At 47.4% G+C, this 24,102-nt stretch overlaps 1 protein-coding gene across 3 annotated transcripts in view; it reads right to left on the bottom strand.

Annotated features, from left to right (window-relative positions):
* Positions 1-732: 732 nt before the first annotated feature.
* Positions 733-24,102, bottom strand: part of TMEM260 (transmembrane protein 260) — a 79,751-nt gene continuing 56,381 nt past the window's right edge. Inside the window, exon 16 of one of the 3 annotated variants that reach the window (XM_083614015.1) lies at positions 733-1,067. In XM_083614015.1, the coding sequence (XP_083470141.1) occupies positions 1,050-1,067 (18 nt within the window). In that variant the 3' untranslated portion in view covers positions 733-1,049. Of the gene's footprint in view, positions 1,068-21,599; positions 22,051-24,102 lie in introns of those variants that run through there. The other 2 variants (XM_083614013.1, XM_083614014.1) reach the window with 2 other exon arrangements.

Below are 24,102 nucleotides of genomic sequence, written 5' to 3'. Positions count from 1 at the left end.
GCTGAAAGTAGGTGGGTTATGAGTTCTTTGTGGTGTAAATGGGCATTGTTGTCTTGGAAGATGCTTAGTAGGGCCAATTCTGGGGTGATGTCTAATACTTGCTTAGTTATTTTACATATTTCTCGTGTGGCTGTTGTCCAGAATAGTTGGATTTTGGGGCACTCCCACCACATGTGGAGGTATGTGCCTGTGGAGGTGCACCCTCTCCAGCATTTTGGTGAGGTTCCTGGGTGTTTTAGCACTAGTTTTCTTGGTGTTAGGTACCACCTGTAGGTGAGTTTCAGAGTGAGTTCTTTTCTTTTCATTGATATGGATTTAAAGGGGGAGGGGTTAGACCACATTCTGGTCCATTGAGTGGGGTTAATCTCATAGCCTATGTCATTCTCCCATTGTTTTTTGATTGCGTCTAGGGGGTTTGTGGGATTTTGGAGTAGTATTTTGTATATTGCGGATACCGTCCCTTTACCATTTCCCTTTGTTGTTAGGAGGTTTTTGAAGGTTGTCAGGGGCTTACACACAGATGTGCTTGGGACAAAGTAGGCTTTGAAATGCTAATATTTAAGAGTTGGTATGTACAGGCAAACAGCCTCCACATGGTAGCACCTGACACCACCCTCCTTCTTTTTTAAAATATTTTTATTAGTTTTTTAACATATCATTTTCAAGAATAATTAAACATACTTTTATATCTTATACAATTTTTTTATGACTTCCATCAATCACATCTGAAAATTTTCCAATCTTTTCACTTAATTTACATTTCTTACTTTCACTATTACATTTAAGTCTCATAACTAATATCTCTCTTCTTTCTCTACTTTGCAAGGTTTCATATATTCCTCCTTACAAAACTTATTGTAGTCCTACTAGCCTAATTTGTTGATTACAGTTGCTCTTCAAATAATTCGTATATTTCTTCCAATCTTCTATAAATCTCTGGTCCCGCAGGTTTCGAATCCTTCCTGTCATTTTATCCAATTCTGCGTAGTCCATTAGTTTTGTCTGCCATTCTTCTTTCGTCGGTATTTCTTCTTGTTTCCATTTCTGGGCTAACAATACTCTTGCCGCTGTTGTTGCATATAGAAACAATTTAACATCTTGTCTGTTAATATCCTCACCTATAATACCAATTAAAAACATTGCTGGTTTTTAAAAAAATATTTCAACATTGGGATGCTGGTGGTGCTGTGGGTTAAACCACAGAGCCTAGGACCTGCTGATAAGAAGGTCAGCGGTTCGAATCCCCGCGACAGGGTGAGCTCCCGTTGCTTGGTCCCTGCTCCTGCCAACCTAGCAGTTCGAAAACACATCAAAGTGCAAGTAGATAAATAGGTACCACTCTAGTGGGAAGGTAAACGGCGTTTCCGTGCGCTGCTCTGGTTCGCCAGAAGCGGCTTAGTCATGCTGGCCACATGACCCGGAAGCTGTACACCGGCTCCCTCGGCCAATAAAGCGAGATGAGCGCCACAACCCCAGAGTCGGTCACGACTGGAGCTAATGGTCAGGGGTCCCTTTACCTTTAATACCAAGTAAAAATGCTTCTGGTTTTTTTTAAAAAATGTATATTTCAACATCTTTTTCATCTCATTATAAAGCATTTCCGATAAGTTTTTGACACCACCCTCCTTATGGGCACCCCAGTGCCTGAGCTTAGCATCACACACACCCTTTGTTCTTCCAGGACTTTTCCTGAGTTCCCTCCAAGCCCCCCATGTCCTGGGACCTCCTGACTCAGCTCAGGCCACTGCTACACTCAAACTAATGGTAAGGCCGGCCCTGGAAAACATCACAGTTTGAAACCATTGATAACACCTGGTATTCTGGATCTGTTCTTCTGATATCACCTTTCAAAATGGCTTTTGTTACTCTTTGAGAACCGTTACAGGTGAAAAACAGTATGTGATAAGAAATCTCCGTTGGAAAAAAGAGAACGCTCCCAGAGATTACAGATCAGCAGATACTCATGTTAGAATATCTACAATTAGCAAAACTGACGGGATCAGTTAGAGGAATATCGAAATGAAAAGCAACTAGAGAATGGATAATATTTAAGAATCACGTAAAACTTTATTGCACAAATAACTCCACATTAGCAGAAATTGTGTGATATTTGGAAAGAAAAAGATCAAAGGAATGTATACAAAGCAGAAAGAAATGATATTATATAATGTAAACCTGTGTAAAAAAGAATAATGAGAAGGATGGGAAGGGACTGTGTCGATGAATACTTTTACTATGGAAATAATTTTGTCTTTTTTTATTTCTTTGTTTCTTATCTTTGCTACTTCTTTATTTTTTTATTTCTTTATACATTTTCTATTTTATATAGTTTTCTTTTTTAAAACCTGCTAAGAGATAGTACATAATGGTTGTATAGACATGCAATTTTTTTAATCAATAAAGAATATTAATAATAATAAAAAAGAAATCTCCGGACATCTCACAGAATTACAGAATCGCAGAGTTGCGAGGGAGCCCCAAGAGTCATCTAGTCTGACCCTCTCCGATGCAGGAATCTCAGCTAAAGCATCCACGACAGAGGGCCATCCAAACTCTGCTGAAAAACCTCCAAGGAAGGAGAACTTCTCCAGCGAAGCTTCTGTGCATCACAGTCGCTTCTGAGGGGTGTTCGCTTCTGAGGCCCTCCTTCGTTTGCCTCTTCCTCAAGACGTCCAGAAGGTGGCGACACAAGAACGGGGCCTTCTCTGCAGTGGCTCCCTGTCTGTGGAATCCTCTCCCAAGGGAAGTTCGCCTGGCACCTTCATTATACACCTTTAGGTGCCAGGCAAAAAGGTTCCTTTTTAACCAGGACTTTGGTTGATCTTACTGACATCCAACACCCTTTTAGAATATGCCTTGGGGGGGTGTTTATTGGGTTATTGCTTTTGGTTTGCTTTTATATGTTGTGGTCTTGTGAAATGCCGTGAGACCTCCAGGTATAGGGCGGTGTATAAGTTGAATAAATAATAATAATAATAATAATAATAATAATAATAATAATAATAATAATAGAGGCAATGTTCACCTCACACAAGAGAGTGATAAAAGCTGCTGAACTTTGCAGTTGGTCTCTGAATATCAAGGAAAAGTTCTGGTGGCTAAACTACAGAAATTGTAGGAGTGACGTCACATGCACAAGGCCGGCCAGTATATGGACACTGGCATCAGTTCCTTGGGATGCGGGTGGCGCTGTGGGTTAAACCACAGAGCCTAGGACTTGCTGATCAGAAGGTCAGCGGTTCGAATCCCCGCGACAGGGTGAGCTCCTGTTGCTCGGTCCCTGCTCCTGCCGACCTACCAGTTCGAAAGTGCGTCAAAAGTGCAAGTAGATAAATAGGTACCGCTCCGGCGGGAAGGTAAACGGCGTTTCCGTGCGCTGCTCTGGTTCGCCAGAAGTGGCTTAGTCATGCTGGCCACATGACCCAGAAGCTGTACGCCGGCTCCCTCGGCCAATAAAGCGAAATGAGCGCCGCAACCCCAGAGTTGGCCACGACTGCACCTAAGGGTCAGGGGTCCCTTTACCTTTTATCAGTTCCTTGATAAGTGAGTCGAGAAAATCCATCCGTCAAGAATGAGGAAATGGCCTTTGCATTTTGGTTGCCCGCTGCGCCCTGGGGCTATAATTTGCCAAGTAATTTCCCATGAACATCTGCCAATGCACTGTGTGGTAAGCAACAGTTAGCGAGCTAGGGATGTTCAACCATACTGGCACATCCCAGTCTACGACAGGAGCATTTTCCTCCTCCTCCTCTTCTCTTTCAGTGCTCCTCGCATCTAAAATGAGCTTGTGGTAAATCCTGTCAACTCAACACCTGACAAAAGCGCTTCGACGTCAGATGTAAAGAATGCCACCTACGGCTTAATGTCTGGCTTTAGAAAATACAACTGAAAGAGAGAGAGAGAGAGAGTCAGAGCGGGGATGGGGGGGAGAGACTATCAAACCACTCCCGAACATTGCAAACAATGAGTCCTTTTGTCTTCCTCAAGCCCAGTTAAGTCAACCGAGTGGAAATGCTACTTCCATCCTTAATCGACAAATGAAATTAAAGTTGTTGAAAGATGCCTGTGAAACCAGGAAGGCCTCGCTTCTTGCTGAGAGCAGAAGAAAAGCTGAAACCCACCAAATATTTTAGCAGCTTTATTAAATTTCCAATTATATCTGGGATCGTTGCTAAGCGCATGCTTGCAGACGCACCGCGAGCATGAGACGCGCAGGTTGGCTCGCAGGAGGGAGATTTAGAGGTTTAAAGGTTTCTTCGGCGCAAAGAAAAAGAAAAAGAGAAAGGAGTGTTAATGAAGGAGGCTTGACAATCCGTGACGTTTGCGCAGAGCCAAGGAAGTCAGAGCGGTGTTTCCATGTGGTTAGAGGAGGAGATCCCAGGTCCCCAGCAGCGGAAAGAGATGACAGAACTGGAAGGGACATTGCAGTCTGCAGCAGGAGGGAGTCACATATACACCAGGCAAGCAAGGGGCCCTTTAGCTATCTTTGGCACCAAGGTCTGCCTGCAATCTCCTTTCAACCAAGAAGGGGAGAATTAATAATAATAATAATAATAATAATAATAATAATAATAATAATAATAATTTATACCCCACCCATCTGGCTGAGTTTCCCCAGCCAGCTCCCAATCGAGTGTTAAAAACAATACAGCATTAAATATTAAAAACTTCCCTAAACAGGGCTGCCTTCAGATGTCTTTTAAAGATAGGATAGCTGCTTATTTCCTTCACATCTGAAGGGAGGGCGTTCCACAGGGTGGGTGCCACTACCGAGAAGGCCCTCTGTCTGGTTCCCTGTGACCTCACTTCTCGCAATGAGGGAACCGCCAGAAGGCCCTTGGCGCTGGATCTCAGTGTCCAGGCAGAATGATGGGGGTGGAGACGCTCCTTCAGGTATACTGGACCGAGGCCATTTAGGGCTTTAAAGGTCAGCACCAACATTTTGAATTGTGCTTGGAAATGTACTGGGAGCCAATGCAGATCTCTCAGGACCAGTGTTATGTGATCCCGGAAGCCACGTGGGGTGTAATGTTCCACGTGGCAAAGGTTATCGCTTAAGCAGTGAATCTTCAGAGCGCTGGCTTGTTGTCATGAGAAACTGGGACAGAGTTGGTTTGGGGCAGGTGGGACAGAGGACTGAGACAAAAAGGGAAAAGCAGATTCTGATAACAACAGTAGCAAGGATTCTTTATGCACAAAAATGGAAGGAATAAAAAGTTTCTGCCAAAGAAGAATGGATAAACAAGGTGATGGGCTGTGCAGAATTGGCAAGGTTAGAGAACCTAAACCTGATAGTTTTGTGGAAGGGTGGAAGGATCCTGGTTTCACAGGCATCTTTCAACCACTTTAATTTCATCTGTCGATTAAGGATGGAAGTAGCATTTCCACTCGGTTGACTCACTGAGCTTGAGGAAGACAAAAGGACTCGTTCGGATGACTTAAAGGAAGAACTACAGTATGATGAATTTGCAAGCAGGCATTGAACTATGATCAGCAGAAGGAATTAGAGATTATTGTAATGGTGTAACAGACAGAGGGACGCGGGTGGCACTGTGGTCTAAACCACTGAGCCTCTTGGGCTTGCGATTCAGAAGGTCGGCGGTTCAAATCCCCGCGACAGGGTGAGCTCCCGCTGCTCAGTCCCTGCTCCTGCCAACCTAGCAGTTCGAAAGCACACCAGTGCAAGTAGATAAATAGGTACCGCTCTGGCGGGAAGGTAAACAGCGTTTCCGTGCGCTGCTCTGGTTCGCCAGAAGCGGCTTAGTCCTGCTGGCCACATGACCCAGAAGCTGTACTCTGGCTCCCTCGGCCAATTAAGTGAGATGAGTGCCGCAACCCGAGTCGGCCATGACTGGACCAAATGGTCAGGGGTCCCTTTACCTTTACCTTTAAGAGACAGAAGATAGGGTGCAGCAAAGGGGGGGGGAGGAAAAAATACCATGGAAAACGGGGTGGGAAGTCAACAAAATGAAATAAAAAATTATTGTGGATTGGAGTGTATATGTGAAACTTCTGAAATTTAATAAAATATAACTAAAAGAGAAAGGGACGCGGGTGGCACTGTGGGTTAAACCACAGAGCCTAGGACTTGCCAATCAGAAGGTCGGTGGTTCGAATCCCCGCAATGGGGTGAGCTCCCGTTGCTCGGTCCCGGTTCCTGCCAACCTAGCAGTTCGAAAGCACGTCAAAGTGCAAGTAGATCAATAGGTACCACTCCAGCGGGAAGGTAAATGGTGTTTCCGTGCACTGCTCTGGTTCGCCAGAAGCAGCTTAGTCATGCTGGCCACATGACCCGGAAGCTGTACGCTGGCTCCCTTGGCCACTAAAGCGAGATGAGCGCCACAACCCCAGAGTCGGCCATGACTGGACCTAATGGTCAGGGGTCCCTTTACCTTTACCTTATATGCTATATGGTAATTGATGGACCTAATAGGTATCTAAAGCCATTTGCACACATTGCCATGCAACCTGTCCATGCAGAATGTAGGCACCCTTTATATAAAAACTACACAACACAAAACACTGTTGCTGTATGTAGGTTTTATTTTATTTGTTTTTTTTATCTTATATTTTGGAAATGTACATCCAGGTTTTTTTTCCCTTTAGATTTTTGGAGGGGCCCCAAGAGAGTGGGGCCCTGAGCTATAGCTTGTTTAGCTTATACGTAAATCCGGCACTGGACATAGCCATGGGGCCTTATAGCCATTGGTAGGCCTGTCCAGAAGGAGCCATCGCAGGTAAGAGAAACTGACTGCTCTGGCAGTCCAAGTTGACTTCAGCACTGCTGGACAGGACAGCATCCCCAACAGCACAACTGAGAGCAGCAGGGAGAGGACACACAAAGCTCTGCTTCTCAGGAGAATCATTGCAGAGGCAGCAGAGGCTGTTCCCATTACCCCAGTGCCATCCCAGCTGCCTCACTCTGCTTAATGCAGGGGTTTAAGATCTTAAACCAAGACTTATACAACAGAAAATGCTATTTAGAATCTATTGAACTCCCTTTAAAAAGGTAAAGGACCCCTGACCATTAGGTCCAGTCTGGGGTTGCAGCGCTCATCTCGCTTTACTGGCCGAGGGAGTACAGCTTCCAGGTCATGTGGCCAGCATGACTAAGCCACTTCTGGCGAACCAGAGCAGCGCACGGAAACACCGTTTACCTTCCCACCAGAGCAGTACCTATTTATCTACTTGCGCTTTGACGTGCTTTCGAACTGCTAGGTTGGCAGGAGCAGGGACCGAGCAACAGGATCTCACCCTGTCGCGGGGATTCGAACCGCTGACCTTCTGATCGGCAAGCCCTAGGCTCTGTGGTTTAGACCACAGCGCCACCTGTATAAGGTGTATAAAAAGTTGTAAAAGGTTTGTATAAAAAGGGACTATTTGGTGTAGCTCTTTGTCGGAGATGTAATATGGACAATGCTTCTTGCAAACATGTTTTTACTGTGTCCTACACTACATGATCAGGAGACCGTGGGGGAGATTAAGTTTTTCAGAGGTAAATATGCTCTTGAACTATATACCCATTGTATGGAAATTGACAGCAAGGCAGTGAAAATGGATTCTGTGTGCTGATTCCCCTTCATTGATGGCTTGACAACATGACAACATTGGCAACAGCTTATAGACACAGACTTTCTTTGGATAAATGCAATGATATTTGGAATGAGTTTACACAGAATATATTAGGTTATTGGCAATTATATGTGTATTATTAGGATAATCAGAATATACACATGTATGGTAAGGGGGGAGTCCCCCCCCTTTATCATTCTCACTCACTTTTTTTTCTTTCGTTCTCTCTCTCCCACCCCCACCCCTCTTTTTATGAATGGAATTCGCTTAATGAAATATTAATACTTAATGCAACAGTGACGAACCTCATTCCTAGCAGCTGAATTCAGCCTCCTGGGCCTCTCAGCCCGGACCCTGGGACTCTCCCCAGCCAAACCCCTTCTCCACAGGCCACAACAACCCTGTGAGGTAGGTCAGGTTAGGATGTGGCCATTGTTGATCCTCCCTGGTCTTTCAGTAGCTTTAGATACCATCGGCAATTGTATCCTCCTGGAGTGGCTTTGTGGATTGGGAATTCGAGGTACATGGTTTGATTGGTTGTCTCACGGTTTATTCATCATCATCATCAAACCTGTTATTGGCATCACATACAAGAAGAAGAAGAAGAAGAGTTTGGATTTGATATCCCGCCTTTCACTCCCCTTCAGGAGTCTCAAAGCGGCCAACATTCTCCTTTCCCTTCCTCCCCCACAGCAAACACTCTGTGAGGTGAGTGGGGCTGAGAGACTTCAGAGAAGTGTGACTGGCCCAAGGTCACCCAGCAGCTGCAGGTGGAGGAGCGGAGATGCGAACCCGGTTCCCCAGATTACGAGACTACCGCTCTTAACCACTACACCACACCGGCTCACCACACTGGCTCTCATCCATAGCAAATCAGTACAGAATTCCCGCCTTCCCAGTGACACAAAACATTTGTGAAATGAAAGAGGCAAAGCTGTCTAACATTAACTCACGGTTTATTGGCTGCTGTCCATGGTTAAGCTGTGGTCCAAAGCCATGGTTTGTGGCTGGCTGAGGAACCTTTGGTTTGTTCCCACAATGGCTTGGCATTCTGGGTAAGCTCAGGGTCCTTTGTGAATGATCCCCAACTCAAATCTCACTTCCGTCACGAACTCGGCAGGTAGCCTTAGGTTAGCCTTTGTTATCTCTCAGCCTCAGTTATCCCCACCCCATCTGTAACATGGGAATAATAAGAAACACGTAATTTCTTTCAAAAGAACTGAAAGTGGTACTTTGCATGAATGTACACTGCAGTCTTGCTGTGACTTTCAGGAAAGTAGAAATCGCTGGTTTTTGAATTGCACAAAACTTTGACTAAATAGAGGCAAAAGGAGAATGAGTGCACACAAACATTTCTTTCAAAACACCTTCAGCTCTATGAGGGAGAAGCTATCTCCAGGCTAATGCAGACTGACCTTACAGGGCTATTGTGTCATTCTTGTCTCAGTCTTCAGGCAACGCGGATGAACAAACAAAACGCCTGTATTCTAAAGAGACAGTGAGGTGCAGTGGTTAGGGTGTCAGGTTAGGCCAAGGACCCTCATACCTACGGGACCGCCTCTCCTGGTATGTCCCACGGAGGACCTTACGGTCTTCAAATAAAAACATCTTGGAGATCCCGGGCCACAGGAGGTTAGGCTGGCCTCAACCAGAGCCAGGGCTTTTTGGGCTGTGGCCCCGATCTGGTGGAACGCTCTGTCACAAGAGACTAGGGCCCTGCGGAACTTGACATCTTTCCGCAGGGCCTGCAAGACAGAGCTGTTCCACCAGGCCTTTGGCAATCCTCACAGAACTCTAGCCCAATGGTTGCCATTAATTTGATTCTGAATTGGTTTTAAAATGTATTTCAATTAATTGACTGTGATTTTATGTAAGTTGTGCTATTTTTACTGTTGTTAGCCGCTCTGAGCCCGGCTTTGGCTGGGGAGAGCAGGATATAAATAAAATTTTATTATTAAAAAGATTCAGATTCACACTCAGCCCTGTTGCTCGCTACGCTGAGCTCGGGCCAGTCACAACATCCCACCCTAACCCACCTCACAGGGTTGTTGTGAGGATAAAATGGGGAGTGGAAGAACCATGTACATGACACCCTCTGCCTTTGGGCCTGGGAGACCAGGGTTCGAAACCCTACTCAGCCACAAAGGACTGACCTTGGCCAGTTGCGCTCACTCAGCCCAACCTATCCCACACAATCATTGTGTGGATCAGATGAAGAGGGGAAGACCCATGTATTCCACCTTGGTGGAAGAAGAGGAAGAAGAAGAAGAAGAAGAAGAAGAAGAAGAAGAAGAAGAAGAAGAAGAAGAAGAAGAAGAGGAGGAGGAGGAGGAGGAGGAGGAGGAGGAGGAGGAGGGGGAGGAGGAGTTTGGATTTGATATCCCACTTTATCACTACCCTAAGGAGTCTCAAAGCAGCAAACATTCTCCTTTCCCTTCCTCCCCCACAACAAACACTCTGTGAGGTGAGTGGGGCTGAGAGACTTCAGAGAAGTGTGACTGGCCCAAGGTCACCCAGCAGCTGCATGTGGAGGAGCGGAGACGCGAACCCGGTTCACCAGATTGCAAGACTACCACTCTTAACCACTACACCACACTGGCGAAAGGAGGAGAAAGGTGGCATATCATATAATAGAATCCTAGTCGGAAGGGACCCCAAGGGTCATCAAGTCCAACCCCCAACAATCCAGGAATCCTGCCCACAGCCGTCTCTGGGTGGGCTTGAACCACCAACCTTCTGCTTAGCAGCCAGATGCACCGACCCACTGAGCAGAAAAAAACTTTCTGACAGTAAGAGTTGGAGGGTAGGACTCGAACCCATGTCTTCAAGTTACAGGAAAGGAGATTCCAGCAAAACTTCAGGAAGAACTTTCTGACAGTAAGAGCTGTTCGACAGTGGAAGAGTCTCCCACGAGAGGTGGTGAACTCTCCTTCCTTGGAGGTTTCTAAGCAGAGGTTGGAGGGCCACCTGTCATGGATGCTTTAGCTGAAATTCCTGCATTGCAGCGGGTTGGGCTGGATGACCCCCTGGGATCCTTTGCAACTCTACGATTCTATGAGCCATGATGGGCTGGAGGACGGCAACCATTAAATAGAACAGCAACAATTAAAATAAAAGAAATAATAACTTGGGGAAAAGCAGGGGGAATAACTGCAGTCATAAATGCATAAAATCTAAATGCCAAGTTTCATTACTCGTATATCTAGTTGGGTCAGGGCCAGATTTAGGTTGGATGAGGCCCTAAGCTACTGAAGGTATTGGGGCCCTTTATATGTCCAGCTGTCCTTTGTCAACAACAAATCGTCGCTTTTTTGTGTTGAATATATGCTATATGGTAATTTATGGACCTAATACAGTGATGGCCAAACTTGGCCCTTCAGCTGTTTTGGGACTACAGCTCCCATCATCCCTAGCTAACAGGACCAGTGGTCAGAGATGATGGGAATTGTAGTCCCAAAACAGCTGGCGGGCCAGGTTTGGCCATCACTGACCTAATAGGTATGTATCTCAAGCCATTTGCATATGTTGCCATGCAGCCAGTCCATGCAGACTGTAGGCACCCTTTATATAAAAATGAGCAAACCAGTGATATTTTAAGGGAGAAAGCTAGCAAGCGGGGCCCATGACTTACATCATAGGAACCTACACGACACAATAAACACTGTTGCTGTACGTAGGTTTTATTTTTTTATCTTATATTTTGGAAATGTACATCCAGTTTTTTTCCTTTAAATTTTTGGGGAGCCCCTAAGAGAGGAGCCCTGAGCTATAGCTTGTTTTAGCCTATACGTAAGCACTACTGCCAACCTAGCAGTTTGAAAGCACGTCAGAGTGCAAGTAGATAAAGAGGTACCACTCTGACAGGAAGGTAAACAGCGTTTCCGTGCGCTGCTCTGGTTCCACATGACCCGGAAGCTGTACGCCGGCTCCCTCGGCCAATAAAGCGAGATGAGCGCCGCAATCCCAGAGTCGTCTGCGACTGGACCTAACGGTCAGGGATCCCTTTACCTTTAAACAAGCTATAGCTTAGGACCCCACTCTCTTGGGGGGCCCCCCAAAAAATTAAAGGGGAATCCCCGCGATGGGGTGAGCTCCCGTTGCTTGGTCCCTGCTCCTGCCAACCTAGCAGTTCGAAAGCACGTCAAAGTGCAAGTAGATAAATAGGTACCGCTCTGGCGGGAAGGTAAACGGCCAATATAGCGAGATGAGCGCCACAACCCCAGAGTCGGTCACGGTCACGACTGGACCTAATGGTCAGGGGTCCCTTTACCTTTACCTTTAAATCCAGCACTGAGTTGGGTATTTAATAAAAACCAAGGAACTACCGGGGTGTCTCTCTGTGTGGATTGACATTTCTGCTTCCCCTCTCCTTCCTGGGTCTTTAAAAGGTGGCCTATTTCCTTTCCCCCCTTCTCACCATTAGAAAAAGAAAAAGAAAAGTCGGGCGAAGAAGAAGAGGAAGGAGATGCAAGGGCTCGTTCTAGTGTGTCAATTAAATCCAACCATTTAGCAACCTGCATCTGTAAACAGAGGAGAGCGCGCCTCTAAAGGCGTCTCCAGCGTGCCGACGAGGAGAAGGGAAGTTTTAAATCTGACGCCCGCATTCTGAAACACATTCCAAAATGTAAATACGCACACGCAAGCATGCGGCTACATATTTTGAAGGAAACAATTGCAAGGCTGCCTCTGTCAAAGATGCCCCCCCCCCTTTTTTTTTTTGCAAACGGAGAGAGATGCTCCCCAGGTCTTCTCTGGCCTGCCCTCTGCTGGAGAGAAGCCGCAAGCGCAGGCCACGCTGCCTCCAATTAAAATTTGGCAACTTCCGCTCGCATCTGCTTTAGGAATCCAAAGCGTGAAATTTGGAGTAGCAGGTTTAATATTTGATCCAGCCAAAAAATTTTTGCTACAAGGACTTACCTATGGTAGGGGGGTTTTGTGGGGGGGCGAGGGGGGGGAGTTATTATTCTTGGTTCTCTGCGGTTTTTTGTTTTTTTGCTTTTTGTTCCCTTGCCACCCAGCCTGTCCAAACTCAAAAAAAAAAAAAAAAAAAAAAATCTGTCACCAAAGTAAATACGTGGCAGGCATAATTTCATGGCTGTGCAAAAATTTGTTTAATTTCCCATCCGGTACAAATAATTACTTAGCATAATACCACTTAAAATGTGGGCTCTTATCAGGAAAACGCTGATGGCACAGTAGAAAAAAAGGAGAGAAAAGAAACAAAAAATATATAACTTGAGAAATAATTATGGTATCTTGGCAGGGTGGAGGGGGTGAGGTTTGCACTGATCTCCTACAGCGAGGGTCAACCTGACAGCGGTAATATGCAGCTAGCACGGCGGCCCAGGTTTGATCAAAACATTCTTGGAGTCATAGAATTGTAGATAGTTGGAAGGGACCCCCAAAGGCCATTTAGTCCAACCCTCTGCAGTGCAGGAATCACAGCTAGATGGCCATCCAGTTTCTGTTTAGGAAACTCCAGCGGAGGAGAGTCCACCACCTTCCGAGGTGATCCGTTCCACTGTCAAACTGCTCTTGCTGTCAGAAAGATCTTCCTAATCTCTTTTCTTGTCATTTGAATCCTTTGATTCAGGTCCTACTCTCTGCAGCAGTTGAAAACAAGCTTGCTCCATCACCCGTGTTCTTCAGATATTTGAAGACAGCTATCACAGCTCCTCTTTTCCAGGCTAAACATACCCAGCTCCCTCAACCATTCCTCATATGGCTTGGTTTCCAGACCCTTGATCATCCTGGTCGCCCTCCTCTGCACATGTTCCAGCTTGTCAACATCCTTCTTAAATTGTGGCACCCAGAACTGGACACAGCATTCCAGGTGTGGTCTGACCAAGGCAGAATAAAAAGGTAAAGGTACCCCTGACCATTAGGTCCAGTCGCGGACGACTCTGGGGTTGCGCGCTCATCTCGCTTTATTGGCCAAGGGAGCCGGCGTACAGCTTCCGGGTCATGTGGCCAGCATGACTAAGCCGCTTCTGGCAAACCAGAGCGGCGCATGGAAACGCCGTTTACCTTCCCACCGGAGCGGTATCTATTTATCTACTTTGACGTGCTTTCGAACTGCAAGGTTGGCAGGAGCAGGGACCAAGCAACGGGAGCTCACTCCGTCGTGGGGATTCGAACAGCCGACCTTCTGAGCAGCAAGCCCTATGCTCTGTGGTTTAGACCACAGCGCCACCCACGTGGCGGAATAGAGTGGTACTATTACTTCCCTTGATGGGGACACTATACTTCTGTTGATGCTACCTAGAAGAGCATTAGCTTTCTTTTGCTGCTGCATCACACTGTTGACTCGAGTTAAGCTTGTGATCTGCTAAGATACCCTCCTATATCCTTTTTCACATTGTGTTCAACCCACATCTGATGGTCTCCAGCTATTGAGCATTTGCCTGGTTGTTCTTTGAGCACGTGGTTGCTCACTGCTTTGAGCCATGGGGAAGATATTGGGTAGGATCCAGACAAAGGCCGCAATCCTAGCCCCACTTACCGTGGAGTAAGCCCTATTGAATTGAATAAAGCTTACTTCTGAGTAGAATCGCACTGTACGTTGCTTCCACTGAGGTCCCACTGAAATCAATGGGGACTGAGGTTGATTCATGACTGACTTGTCCCATTGTTGTAAAAAGTCCATAGTTCAAGAAAGTTTGGGTCTAGCTCATGGCAAATGGATAAATGCTACAGTCTAAAGAGCCCTGTGGGAAAAGACTGTAGCTGCCAGTCAGTCTACTTTGATGTTGCATAAATTTCTCCAAGCAGATATTATTTCCAGGTCCTGCTATTCAAGATCTTTCCACCTGGAGACATGGGGAACAAACCAGTGATCTCCTCCATGTTGGCTGGTACCCAGGGGAACTGGTAGGGCAGGAGGCAGGGAGCCCAACAGCAGGGGGCGCCAGAGCCAATGGCAGGCTGAGTCAGCTATTTCTAGCTTTGTCCCCATCCGTGTCATGGACTGGTTGGGTGCAGAGGAATGGTGGGAGGAACTAGCTGGGGAACCCGCAAGGAAAGACAGCTCAGCGTGGTGGTGGGACAATGATGAACGGTCCGAAGGAGAAGACTGGGAAGAGGAGGAGTCAGAAGCTGAAGATGTAACAGGGCTTAGTGAGCAAGGAGAATCCATGGCAGAGAGAAGTTCAGAATCAGAGGCAGAAGCAGAAGCAGGAAAGGAGGGAGGCCAGGAGGCAGAGATGAGTCCGGCTGGTGAAGAGTCACAAGAGTCTCCCCCTCCTGCTGCGACAGGCTCCTCCACCCCCGGTCTCCCCAGGACCAGAAGAGGCATGAAGAGAGCAGAGACACGTCGGAGGAGTCTCAGATTGCTTGGGAAGGACCAGGGAAACAGGAGGCTTAGGCAGTGGACCTTTAGTCTCGGCAACTGCTTCATGGGGTCAAGACCTGAGTTGCTGCGTTGATTAGACCTGACACTCCTGTGCAGATCCTGATTTGCTCATGAAGGATCTCTACCCACTGGATAAAGGAAGCTGCCTTATAAGAGTTGCCCCTTTTCCCTTTGGACATTGCCTGTGTATTGGTTATTGGGGTGGGCTCTCGCCCAACCAAGTACATAAGAAGAACCTGCTGCCCATCAGTGGAAGCTCTTAAGTTGGAGCTGAACGCAACAGCCCTCTCCCCCCGCCCTCCTATTTCCAGCAACTGGTATTCAGTCTTGTCCAGTCTCAGATAGTGCTGGCAGAACATATACATTGTGGCTGCCAGCCAGTGCTGGGCTCATTCTCCTCCAAGGATCTCCTCCTCTTCTAAAGTCATCCAAGTTGGTGACCATTCCATAGTCATGGTGAGTCATCCAACATTCAGCTTCCCTGGATTCCCCCTGAGTTCTGATATTAGAGACAGGAAGAACAACTTTTCTCTGTTCACTTTTCCCACACTCCATGAATAATTTTACACACCTCTGTCACATCGCGTTAATTTAGCAGGAGGCAGGTGTAAACCTTTCTCCTAAGGCATCCTTTAATCTATCAAGCAGTCTGCTTTTCAAATGCTGTCGCTGGAGATTTTACTTTGGCTCAATAAGCAGTTGAGAAATATCTTAAATAGAAAGATCAGTGAGAATTTAAGTGCAAATACTTTTTTTACACACACACACACACACACACACACACACACACACACTTACGATCTAGATGCCAGAATTGTGACTGTATTGTCATAATTATATACACTAAGTATCAACTATTAAGACATTGTGTGAATTATATTATATATTTATACTCTCAATGTAAAATAGTTTTTAAACATTTGAAAATAGTGTTTTATACGGCAGGCCCCTTATATTGTCTAATTAGTTTAACAAGATAATAAAGTTGATGAGACTTTTTTACGTAGATGTTTACATTATATACTATAACATGTTTTAGAATAGTATTCTATTACAAAGAAAAACGAGCAAAATAATCTAACAGCTTGCCCAGCGGTGAGCTTATATGCTGAATACTGAAAAATGTGACAACAGTACTTTTACATAGAGGAGATTTTCACAGCATCCTGAAAAAGCACAGAGATTGGTGGTTCTTAATTGTACTCGAGAAAAGCGCAAGACATTTTGGCAGGAGGGAAATGAACATACTTCTCTTGGTGCCAGATTTATTTGTGTTCCATTTCCATAAAAGAAGGGCACCCGTTTTTATCTTCTGAATCAATATTGGGTCCTAAAATGGCCACCCCAGCATGCTTACTCGTGAGCAGGTCTGCCCAAACTCCTTGGGACTGAGCAACTGTGAAGGCTGTGGAGCACCACCGCTGCCTTTTAAAAGTAGGTGCCTTTAAAGGCGAACAAACGGTTGCTTAACTTCGCATTTTTTCAATTTTTTTATTACCAAGTACTAAGCAAGCGCTCTCTCTCTCTCTCTCTCTCTCTCTCTCTCTCTCTCTTTCTTTCTCTCTCTCCCTCCCTCTGATAATGCTTTTGTAGACAAGAGCGAAGGGGTGGGGAAGAGGAACGACTTGTGATTTCTTCTTGGCCCCTTCCCATGGAGAAGTTACTTTCAAGTCAGCGAAAGTCCTTAGCCTATGATTAAAAGTCTTTGCCAATTAGCGCTCGACAACTCCTATTCATCCCCTCCCGGTTCAAGATGAGTAGGAGACTAATAAGGCAGTGTGATAAAAGGGCAAAAGGCACCGAGACAGCCAAAAAAAGGTCTTAATGAGCCCTCCTTCGTTTATTTGTCCCCCTAACAGCTGAACTGTTGCGTCCATTGATGCTGTTCAAAAGGCCGTGCTCTGAGCCCGGCAGGCTCCAGTGGGCATCTTCAAACCGCCGGAGAAAGGGAGCGCAGGATTGTCTCCGTTGGTGTCACGCCAAGACCAATAAAGCCCTGGCCGATCAGTCAACGAAACTCCAGCCCCCACCATTAGCCCCACTGCCACCACCCTCTCCCAGCCCGTCCCCCTCCCCTCTCATCCATCCCCCTTTGAGATTTATTTCCTGGCTGCAGCGGACAAGGAGGCAGATGGAGGGTTCGGGGATTGTGCAGTAGTCAAGACCTCGTCAACGGCTGTCACAGGAACCCTTGTTGCAGAGCAAACTTGGTGACGGGCACCTCTTGGTCTCAAGAAAAAAAGAGCTCCCCATCCCATCATACAAACCCAACTCCCGGCCCTCAACGGCTTATGACATCACAAAGGACACTCCAAAACAGGGGCCCGCAATGGCATCCTGTAGCACTTTTAAAAGAGAATTAGTGGTTTTAATTATGGCTGTCGTCTGAAAGGGAGCCCAGTGGAGTTCACCAGGAGGCCTTTTTGATCAAGGACCTTGGCTAGAACAATGGTGCGGAACTGTGACTATTCCTCGTACGGAGGAATAGTCGGGGTGGGGTGGGGGTGCAGGGGCTCTCTCCCCCCTCCGCCCCTGAATAGCTCGCCAGTGATCTTTGAATGCCAAGCGAGCTCCTAAAACCTTCCCTCTTCATTAAGGGGACATTTCTATACAGGGGCCTGCGTAAGTGCTCTGGAGTCTAGCGGCTACACAATTGGAGCAGGGTGCAGGGGGGCCGAGAATCCCTACAGATTCTGGCTACTACTTACCCAAGTGCTGAAGGGCCCTGAGTGACTTAATTCATTAAAACAGGTTGCTATTAATTAACTGTCATAATCAAATAAAGAGCCATTATTTGCATTTCTTAACGCCGTTCCCTTTTAGTCCGCAAGCGAGGAGGCGGTGTGTGGAGTGGGGGGAGATTCTTTTAACAAAAAATAAAATAAAATTTGGGGGGGGGAGGGTTTAAGAAAAACCCAGCACACGCACACAAGAGAGAGAGAGAAAAAAAAAGAGGGTGAAAAGAAAAACACTCTCCCCCTATTCGCTTTCCACAAATTCTCCTTTTCAACATGTGAGCAGCAGGACCGGCAGCTAATTACAAGGACCAGATCTGCAAAAGGAACAAACAGGGGAGGCAAAACGCAAATAGGAAAGTAATTAGGAAAATGCAGAAATGTGTTTACTTGGCAACCGGTTTGTGCAACTGAGACGAAGGGAACAAGGTTGTTTGAGAAACTCGGGGAGGCCGGGGGCCCCAGGAGGACCGCTGGAATTAAACTTCTGCCCGTTGGCTTCCTTCAAGCACCGCGGCCGCTGCAAGGAACGAGGAGGCCTCATTCTGGACGCGCTGGGTGGATGTTTGGTGGCAAGCGGAGCTTTGCTTTCCAGAGGGCAACCAGGGTCGGGCAATCAGTTCAGTAATGAAAAAAGGGTTGGGGTTACTGGGAGACTCAGGCACCTGGTGAACCAGACAGAGGGTCTTCTCAGTAGTGGCACCTGCCTTGCAGAACACCCTTCTGTCAGATGTCAAACAGATAAACAACTACAGTCATACCTCGGGTTACAAATGCTTCAGGCTGCATTTTTTCGGGTTACGGACCACCGAAACCCAGAAGTATCGGAATGGGTTACTTCCGGGTTTCAGCAGCCGCGCATGCACAGAAGCGCTAAATCGTGCTTTGCGCATACACGCCGAATCGCAACCTGTGCGTGTGCAGACGCACTGCTGCGGGTTGCGAAAGTGCATCCCACACAGATCATGTTCGCAACCTGAGCGTCCGCTGTATTTGACTTTTAGGAGACATCTGAAGGCAGCCCTCTTCAAGGAAGTTTTTAATGGCTGGTGTTTTAGTGTGGTTTTAATATTTTGTTGGGAACTGCCCCGAATGGCTGGGGCGACCCATCCAGAAAGGGGGGGGCATATTATTATTATTATTATTATTATTATTAACCCTGTTTCAGGAGACTCTGGCCCTTTCCCCGCAGGCAGTGTTGTTTTGGGAGCAGGACAGCACGGAGTTTCCAGGTGTGGGTAAGAGGGCGAGGGGCTGTTCAGGTGGGCCTTTTGTCCTTGCACCAGAATTGTCCCTGGACTCCCAACTCGCATCAGCTCCAGCATGCATGGGCAACAGGCAGGGACAAAGATGGCGGTCATTCCTCCTTGGTCGATGCTATGGATAAACAACCTGACTGTTTGCAGGCACTGCAACTGTCTATTCACTCTAAGCGATTTTGCAGCGGCAAGAGGATGCTACAAAACAGGCAGGAAAACAGGGTAATTTATCTGTTTATTCGATGAACGATCGTGCACCCACAGGTTAAGAAAAACACCCCCCAGAGCAGCTAACACAATGAGAAACGAAAACAAAATGGCAATATACACTTTAAAAAAGCAAATGTAGAGGAGCATTAGAAAATTGCCCTTCCAAAAGAATGAGGGAGGTGTTCACAGTGAGATCCAGCACCTCTTTTTCTGGAAAAATAGCACCGGGTTCAACTAATTCTAGTTTTTGTCTCCATCCTCCTCCCTGCTGAGTTCTACAAGGGCAACTCTGAGATTAAGGAGGAAGCTAACAGGCACTGGAGATGGATGTAAGAGACAAGTCGGGCAGGTTGGGGATGTTTAAGAGTCAAAACCAGCACCCTGAATTAGTCCACCCACCCACCCAGAAGAGATGGGGACAGCTGTCTTAAAACAGCCGAAATGCACCCAGTCCCAGTTAGCAACCTAGCGGGTGCGTTTTGTACTAACCACAGTTTCCAAACTCAACGAAAGCTCCGCATTCAGTGCATTATATGCATATGAAGCTGCCTTATACAGAGTTAGATTATTTGTTCATCTAGCCCAGTATTGCCTTCTCTGGCTGGCAGTAGCCATCATCCTAAGGATAATGAATTTTGTATTGATGGTGAGTAATCCTGATTAAGACCAAATGCCAGAATTCATAGGAAGATATAAGCTGCTTTATACCATGCCAGGCCAATGGTCCATATAGTTCAGTATTGTCTGCACTGACTGGCAGCAGCTCTCCAGGGTTTCAGGCAGGGGGCATTCCCAGCCCAACCGACAGGTGCTGGGGATTAAACCCGGGACCTTTTGCATGCAAAGCGGGCGCTCAACCGCTAGATTTATGGTCCCACCCCTTTGGATAATTACAACAATCCTGGGATGCCACCAGAAAATTTGCAACTTTTTTTCGGAGGCTGCAAATGGTGCACGGAAAGGAGCGCTGTGCCGATGAGGCTGCTGGGCTCTCCAAATAACGGGCTGGATTTAGTAGCCCGCAAGAGACTCCGTTGAAAGTTTGCATCGACTCGTTTGCAGGGGACTTATTTGGCAATGGGCACGGCCCCTCCGATCGCTCCCGATCTGGCTGAGGGGTGTTGGTACATCTTCCCGTCAAGTCTCTCCTTCACTTCAATTCTCAATGCATTTTCCTGTTGCTTTTCCAACTGCAAAAAGGCTGTTCCTTTCTGAAAGTGGATTTGTTGCACTTGGGCCGCAGAACACTTCCATCTGTTTTAAACACATGCCCTTCAATTTGTGCACAAACTACTGAGAGCATTGGATGACTAAAGGTTTCAGTAAGGTAAAGGTAAAGGGACCCCTGACCATTAGGTCCAGTCCTGGCCGACTCTGTGGTTGCAGCGCTCATCTCGCTTTATTGGCCGAAGAAGCCAGCGTACAGCTTCCGGGTCATGTGGCCAGCATGACTAAGCCGCTTCTGGCGAACCAGAGCAGTGTACGGAAACACCATTTACCTTCCCGCTGGAGCGGTACCTATTTATCTACTTGCACTTTGACGTGCTTTCGAACTGCTAGGTTGGCAGGAGCAGGGACCGAGCAACGGGAGCTCACCCTGTCACGGGGATTCGAACAGCCGACCTTCTGATCGGCAAGTCCTAGGCTCTGTGGTTTAACCCACAGCGCCACCAGTACTATTGGCAAAAAGAGAAATGCTTCTCTGTCTACTTTCCCAGCTTGCACATTGTTTTTGTTTGTTTGTTTGACGCCATTTCATAAAGCCTCTATCATTTCACCCCTTTCTTAGACCCTCCCCCAGTGCCAGATTTATGGATAAGCCAGCAGTTCAAAAACACGTCAAAGTGCAAGCGGATAAATAGGTACTGCTCCAGCGGGAAGGTAAACGGTGTTTCCGTGCGCTGCTCTGGTTCCACATGACCCGGAAGCTGTACGCCAGCTCCCTCGGCCAATAAAGCGAGATGAGCCCCGCAACCCCAGAGTCGTCTGCGACTGGACCTAATGGTCAGGGGTCCCTTTACCTTTAAACAAGCTATAGCTTAGGGCCCCACTCTCTTGGGAGCCCCCCCAAAAAATTTAAAGGGGAAAAAACTGGATGTACATTTCCAAAACATAAAATTAAAAGCCAATAAAATAAAACCTACATACAGCAACAGTGCTTTGTGTTGTGTAGGCTCCTATGATGTAAGTCATGGGCCCCACCTGCTAGCCTGCTCCCTAAAATATCACTGGTTTGCTCATTTCTGTATCAATTACTTTGATAAAATACATATTTTGTTATGTGTAAATGGCTTTTGATACCTACTAGGTCCATCAATTACCATATAGCATATATTCAACAGGAAAAAACAGCGACCATTTGTTGTTGACAAAGGACAGCTGGACGTATAAAGGGCCCCATTACCTTCAGTAGCTGAGGGCCTGATCAAACCTAAATCTGGCCCTGCTCTCCCCCAATTTTTTTTAACAAAGTAAGCAACCAAGAGGTTGACTTCGCTTCCACCCATAGACTGTTCAACTTACATTTTCTTCTTACATTTCATTATTTCCCCAAGAGTTATTTTCTATGTGTTGTCCACAACTCCTTCACTTTGTGCCTTGCTGAAAAGTCTCCCTGCCCTTTTTCATATTTCTCAACCCCCGAAGTTCCTTCTTCAGGTGTTTCACAGCTTGCAAAATGCTGCTCTGCTGGGGCTCGTCTGCTGCTTTCTCCGTGTAGAGGAGGAAGTGCTTGATGGCTTCTGACAGCAGTAGTTCCGGGTCTTCCCTTCCTGGCTGAAGATGCAACATCCTCTCACAGGCAATCGCGTAGTTCTTGTGCCAGTTGACCGGGTGCACTTTGTGGGTGCTGACGATCTCCTTGTACAGCTAGAGGCAATGGGGGGAGAACTCAGTTTTGAAGGCTCTTCCGAACAGGATGGATCTGATTTAAATCAAATTGATTTAAATCACTAGTCAAATATTTACAACCAGATGAAGGTTTCATTTTGGGAATAATAAATTTTCAGAGTAGTTTTTACAGTTACAGTGGTACCTCTGGTTACGTACTTAATTCGTTCCAGAGGTCCGTTCTTAACCTGAAACTGTTCTTAACCTGAGGTATCACTTTAGCTAATGGGGCCTCCCGCTGCTGCTGAACCGCCACAGCGCAATTTCTCTTCTCATCCTGAAGCAAAGTTCTTAACCCAAGGTACTATTTCTGGGTTAGCAGAGTCTGTAACCTGAAGCGTATGTAACCCGAGGTACCACTGTATATCAAAAATTACTGATTTGGCTATACTGTTAGAAATACATAGACTGACCATTATGAAATTATTGTGAGGTTTAGTAAGTTACTGTATACAGTGGTACCTCGGGTTACATACGCTTCAGGTTACATACGCTTCAGGTTACATACCCTTCAGGTTACAGACTCCGCTAACCAAGAAATAGTGCTTCAGGTTAAGAACTTTGCTTCAGGATAAGAACAGAAATCGGGTTCTGGTGGTGCGGCGGCAGCAGGAGGCCCCATTAGCTAAAGTGGTGCTTCAGGTTAAGAACAGTTTCAGGTTAAGAACGGACCTCCGGAATGAATTAAGTACCGTATTTTTCACTCTATAGGACACACTTTTTCCCTCCTAAAAAGCAAGGGAAAATGTGTGTGCGTCCTATGGAGCGAATGCAGGGGGGAGGCAGGCGGGGAAAGCCCCCAAGAGTCGCACACAAGCTCCGTGCGGCTCTTGAGGGCTTTTCCACAGGAGGGAGAAGGGACTGACTGGCCGCATCAGTCCCTTCTCCCACCTCGTAGAAAAGCCCACAGGAGCCGCACACCCTTTAAAGAGCATGCCGCTCTTGGGGGCTTTTCTCTTGGGGGCACCTTAAAGGGTGCGCGGCTCCTTTGGGCTTTTGCGGGAGATGGGGGAATTCCCCCACCTCCCGCAAAAGCAGGGAGAAGGTCTGGGAGATGCGCACAGGCTGCCTGCAGCCTGTCCGCTGCTCCCAGAGCTGGGGGGGGGGGAATCATATTTTTTTTCTTGATTTCCCCCTCTGAAAACTAGGTGTGCCCTATGGTCAGGTGCGCCCTATGGAGCGAAAATACGGTACTTAACCCGAGGTACCACTGTATACCCCAGTATAAGCCGACTTTTTCAGCACATTGTTTATGCTGAAAAAAAACCCTCGGCTCAGCGGCGTAGCGTGGGTTGTCAGCACCCGGGGCAAGGCAAGTAATTTGCGCCCCCTAACCCGGGGCAAGGCAAGTAATTTGCGCCCCCTAACCCGGGGCAAGGCAAGTAATTTGCGCCCCCTAACCCCTAACCTGCTGCCGCTGCCAGCTTCTTCTTGCTGCTGCCTGGGCTGGGGTATTTACGGTAAGGTAGCCATGGCGGCGGCGGCGGGTCCATGTCAGGTGATCTGAGGCGAGTTGCCGCTGGCGCTGCCGCCCAAACGACACCGCTTGCCCGGAGGAGGAGGAGGGCAGAGAGGCGAGGAAAATGCAACATGGCCCTGCAGCAGCAGCAGCGGCAGCGGGGCTGTGAGGAGGGGCTGCCTGGCGCGCCCTCCGCGGCCCTGACGCGCGGGGACCGCGGCGAGCGCTGAGAGCCGCTGCCTGCCGGATGCCTTCAGCCCGGACAGCTCATCGGTTCCGCGAGACATGGGGCTCTGCTACAGCCTGCGCCCGAGGCTCTTTGGCAACTCCGGAGGCAGCGAGCGCGCCCCCCCAGATGTTGCACCCGGTGCGGCCGGCCCCCCCTGCACCCTCCACGCTACGCCACTGCCTCGGCTTATACTCAAGTGAGCGGGGCGGCGGCGGCTGCTGCGCTGTGCCCCTCCCAACCACGGCTCCTATGCCTGCTCTTGCGAGTGGCAGAAGCAGCAGCGGAGGGACAAGTGGCCGGAAAGCAGCCCTTTCAGGCTGCTTGTTCTTCCTCCGCTGCTGTCGCCACCACCCATAGCTGTCAACGTTTCCCATTTTTTTAAGGGAAATTCCCTTATT

This window comes from Podarcis filfolensis (assembly GCF_964270895.1).
Source record: "Podarcis filfolensis genome assembly, chromosome: 1".
NCBI lineage: Eukaryota > Metazoa > Chordata > Lepidosauria > Squamata > Lacertidae > Podarcis > Podarcis filfolensis.
The sequence above is the reverse complement of the archived record's forward strand: the minus strand, read 5'-3'. Positions and strand labels throughout refer to the sequence as shown.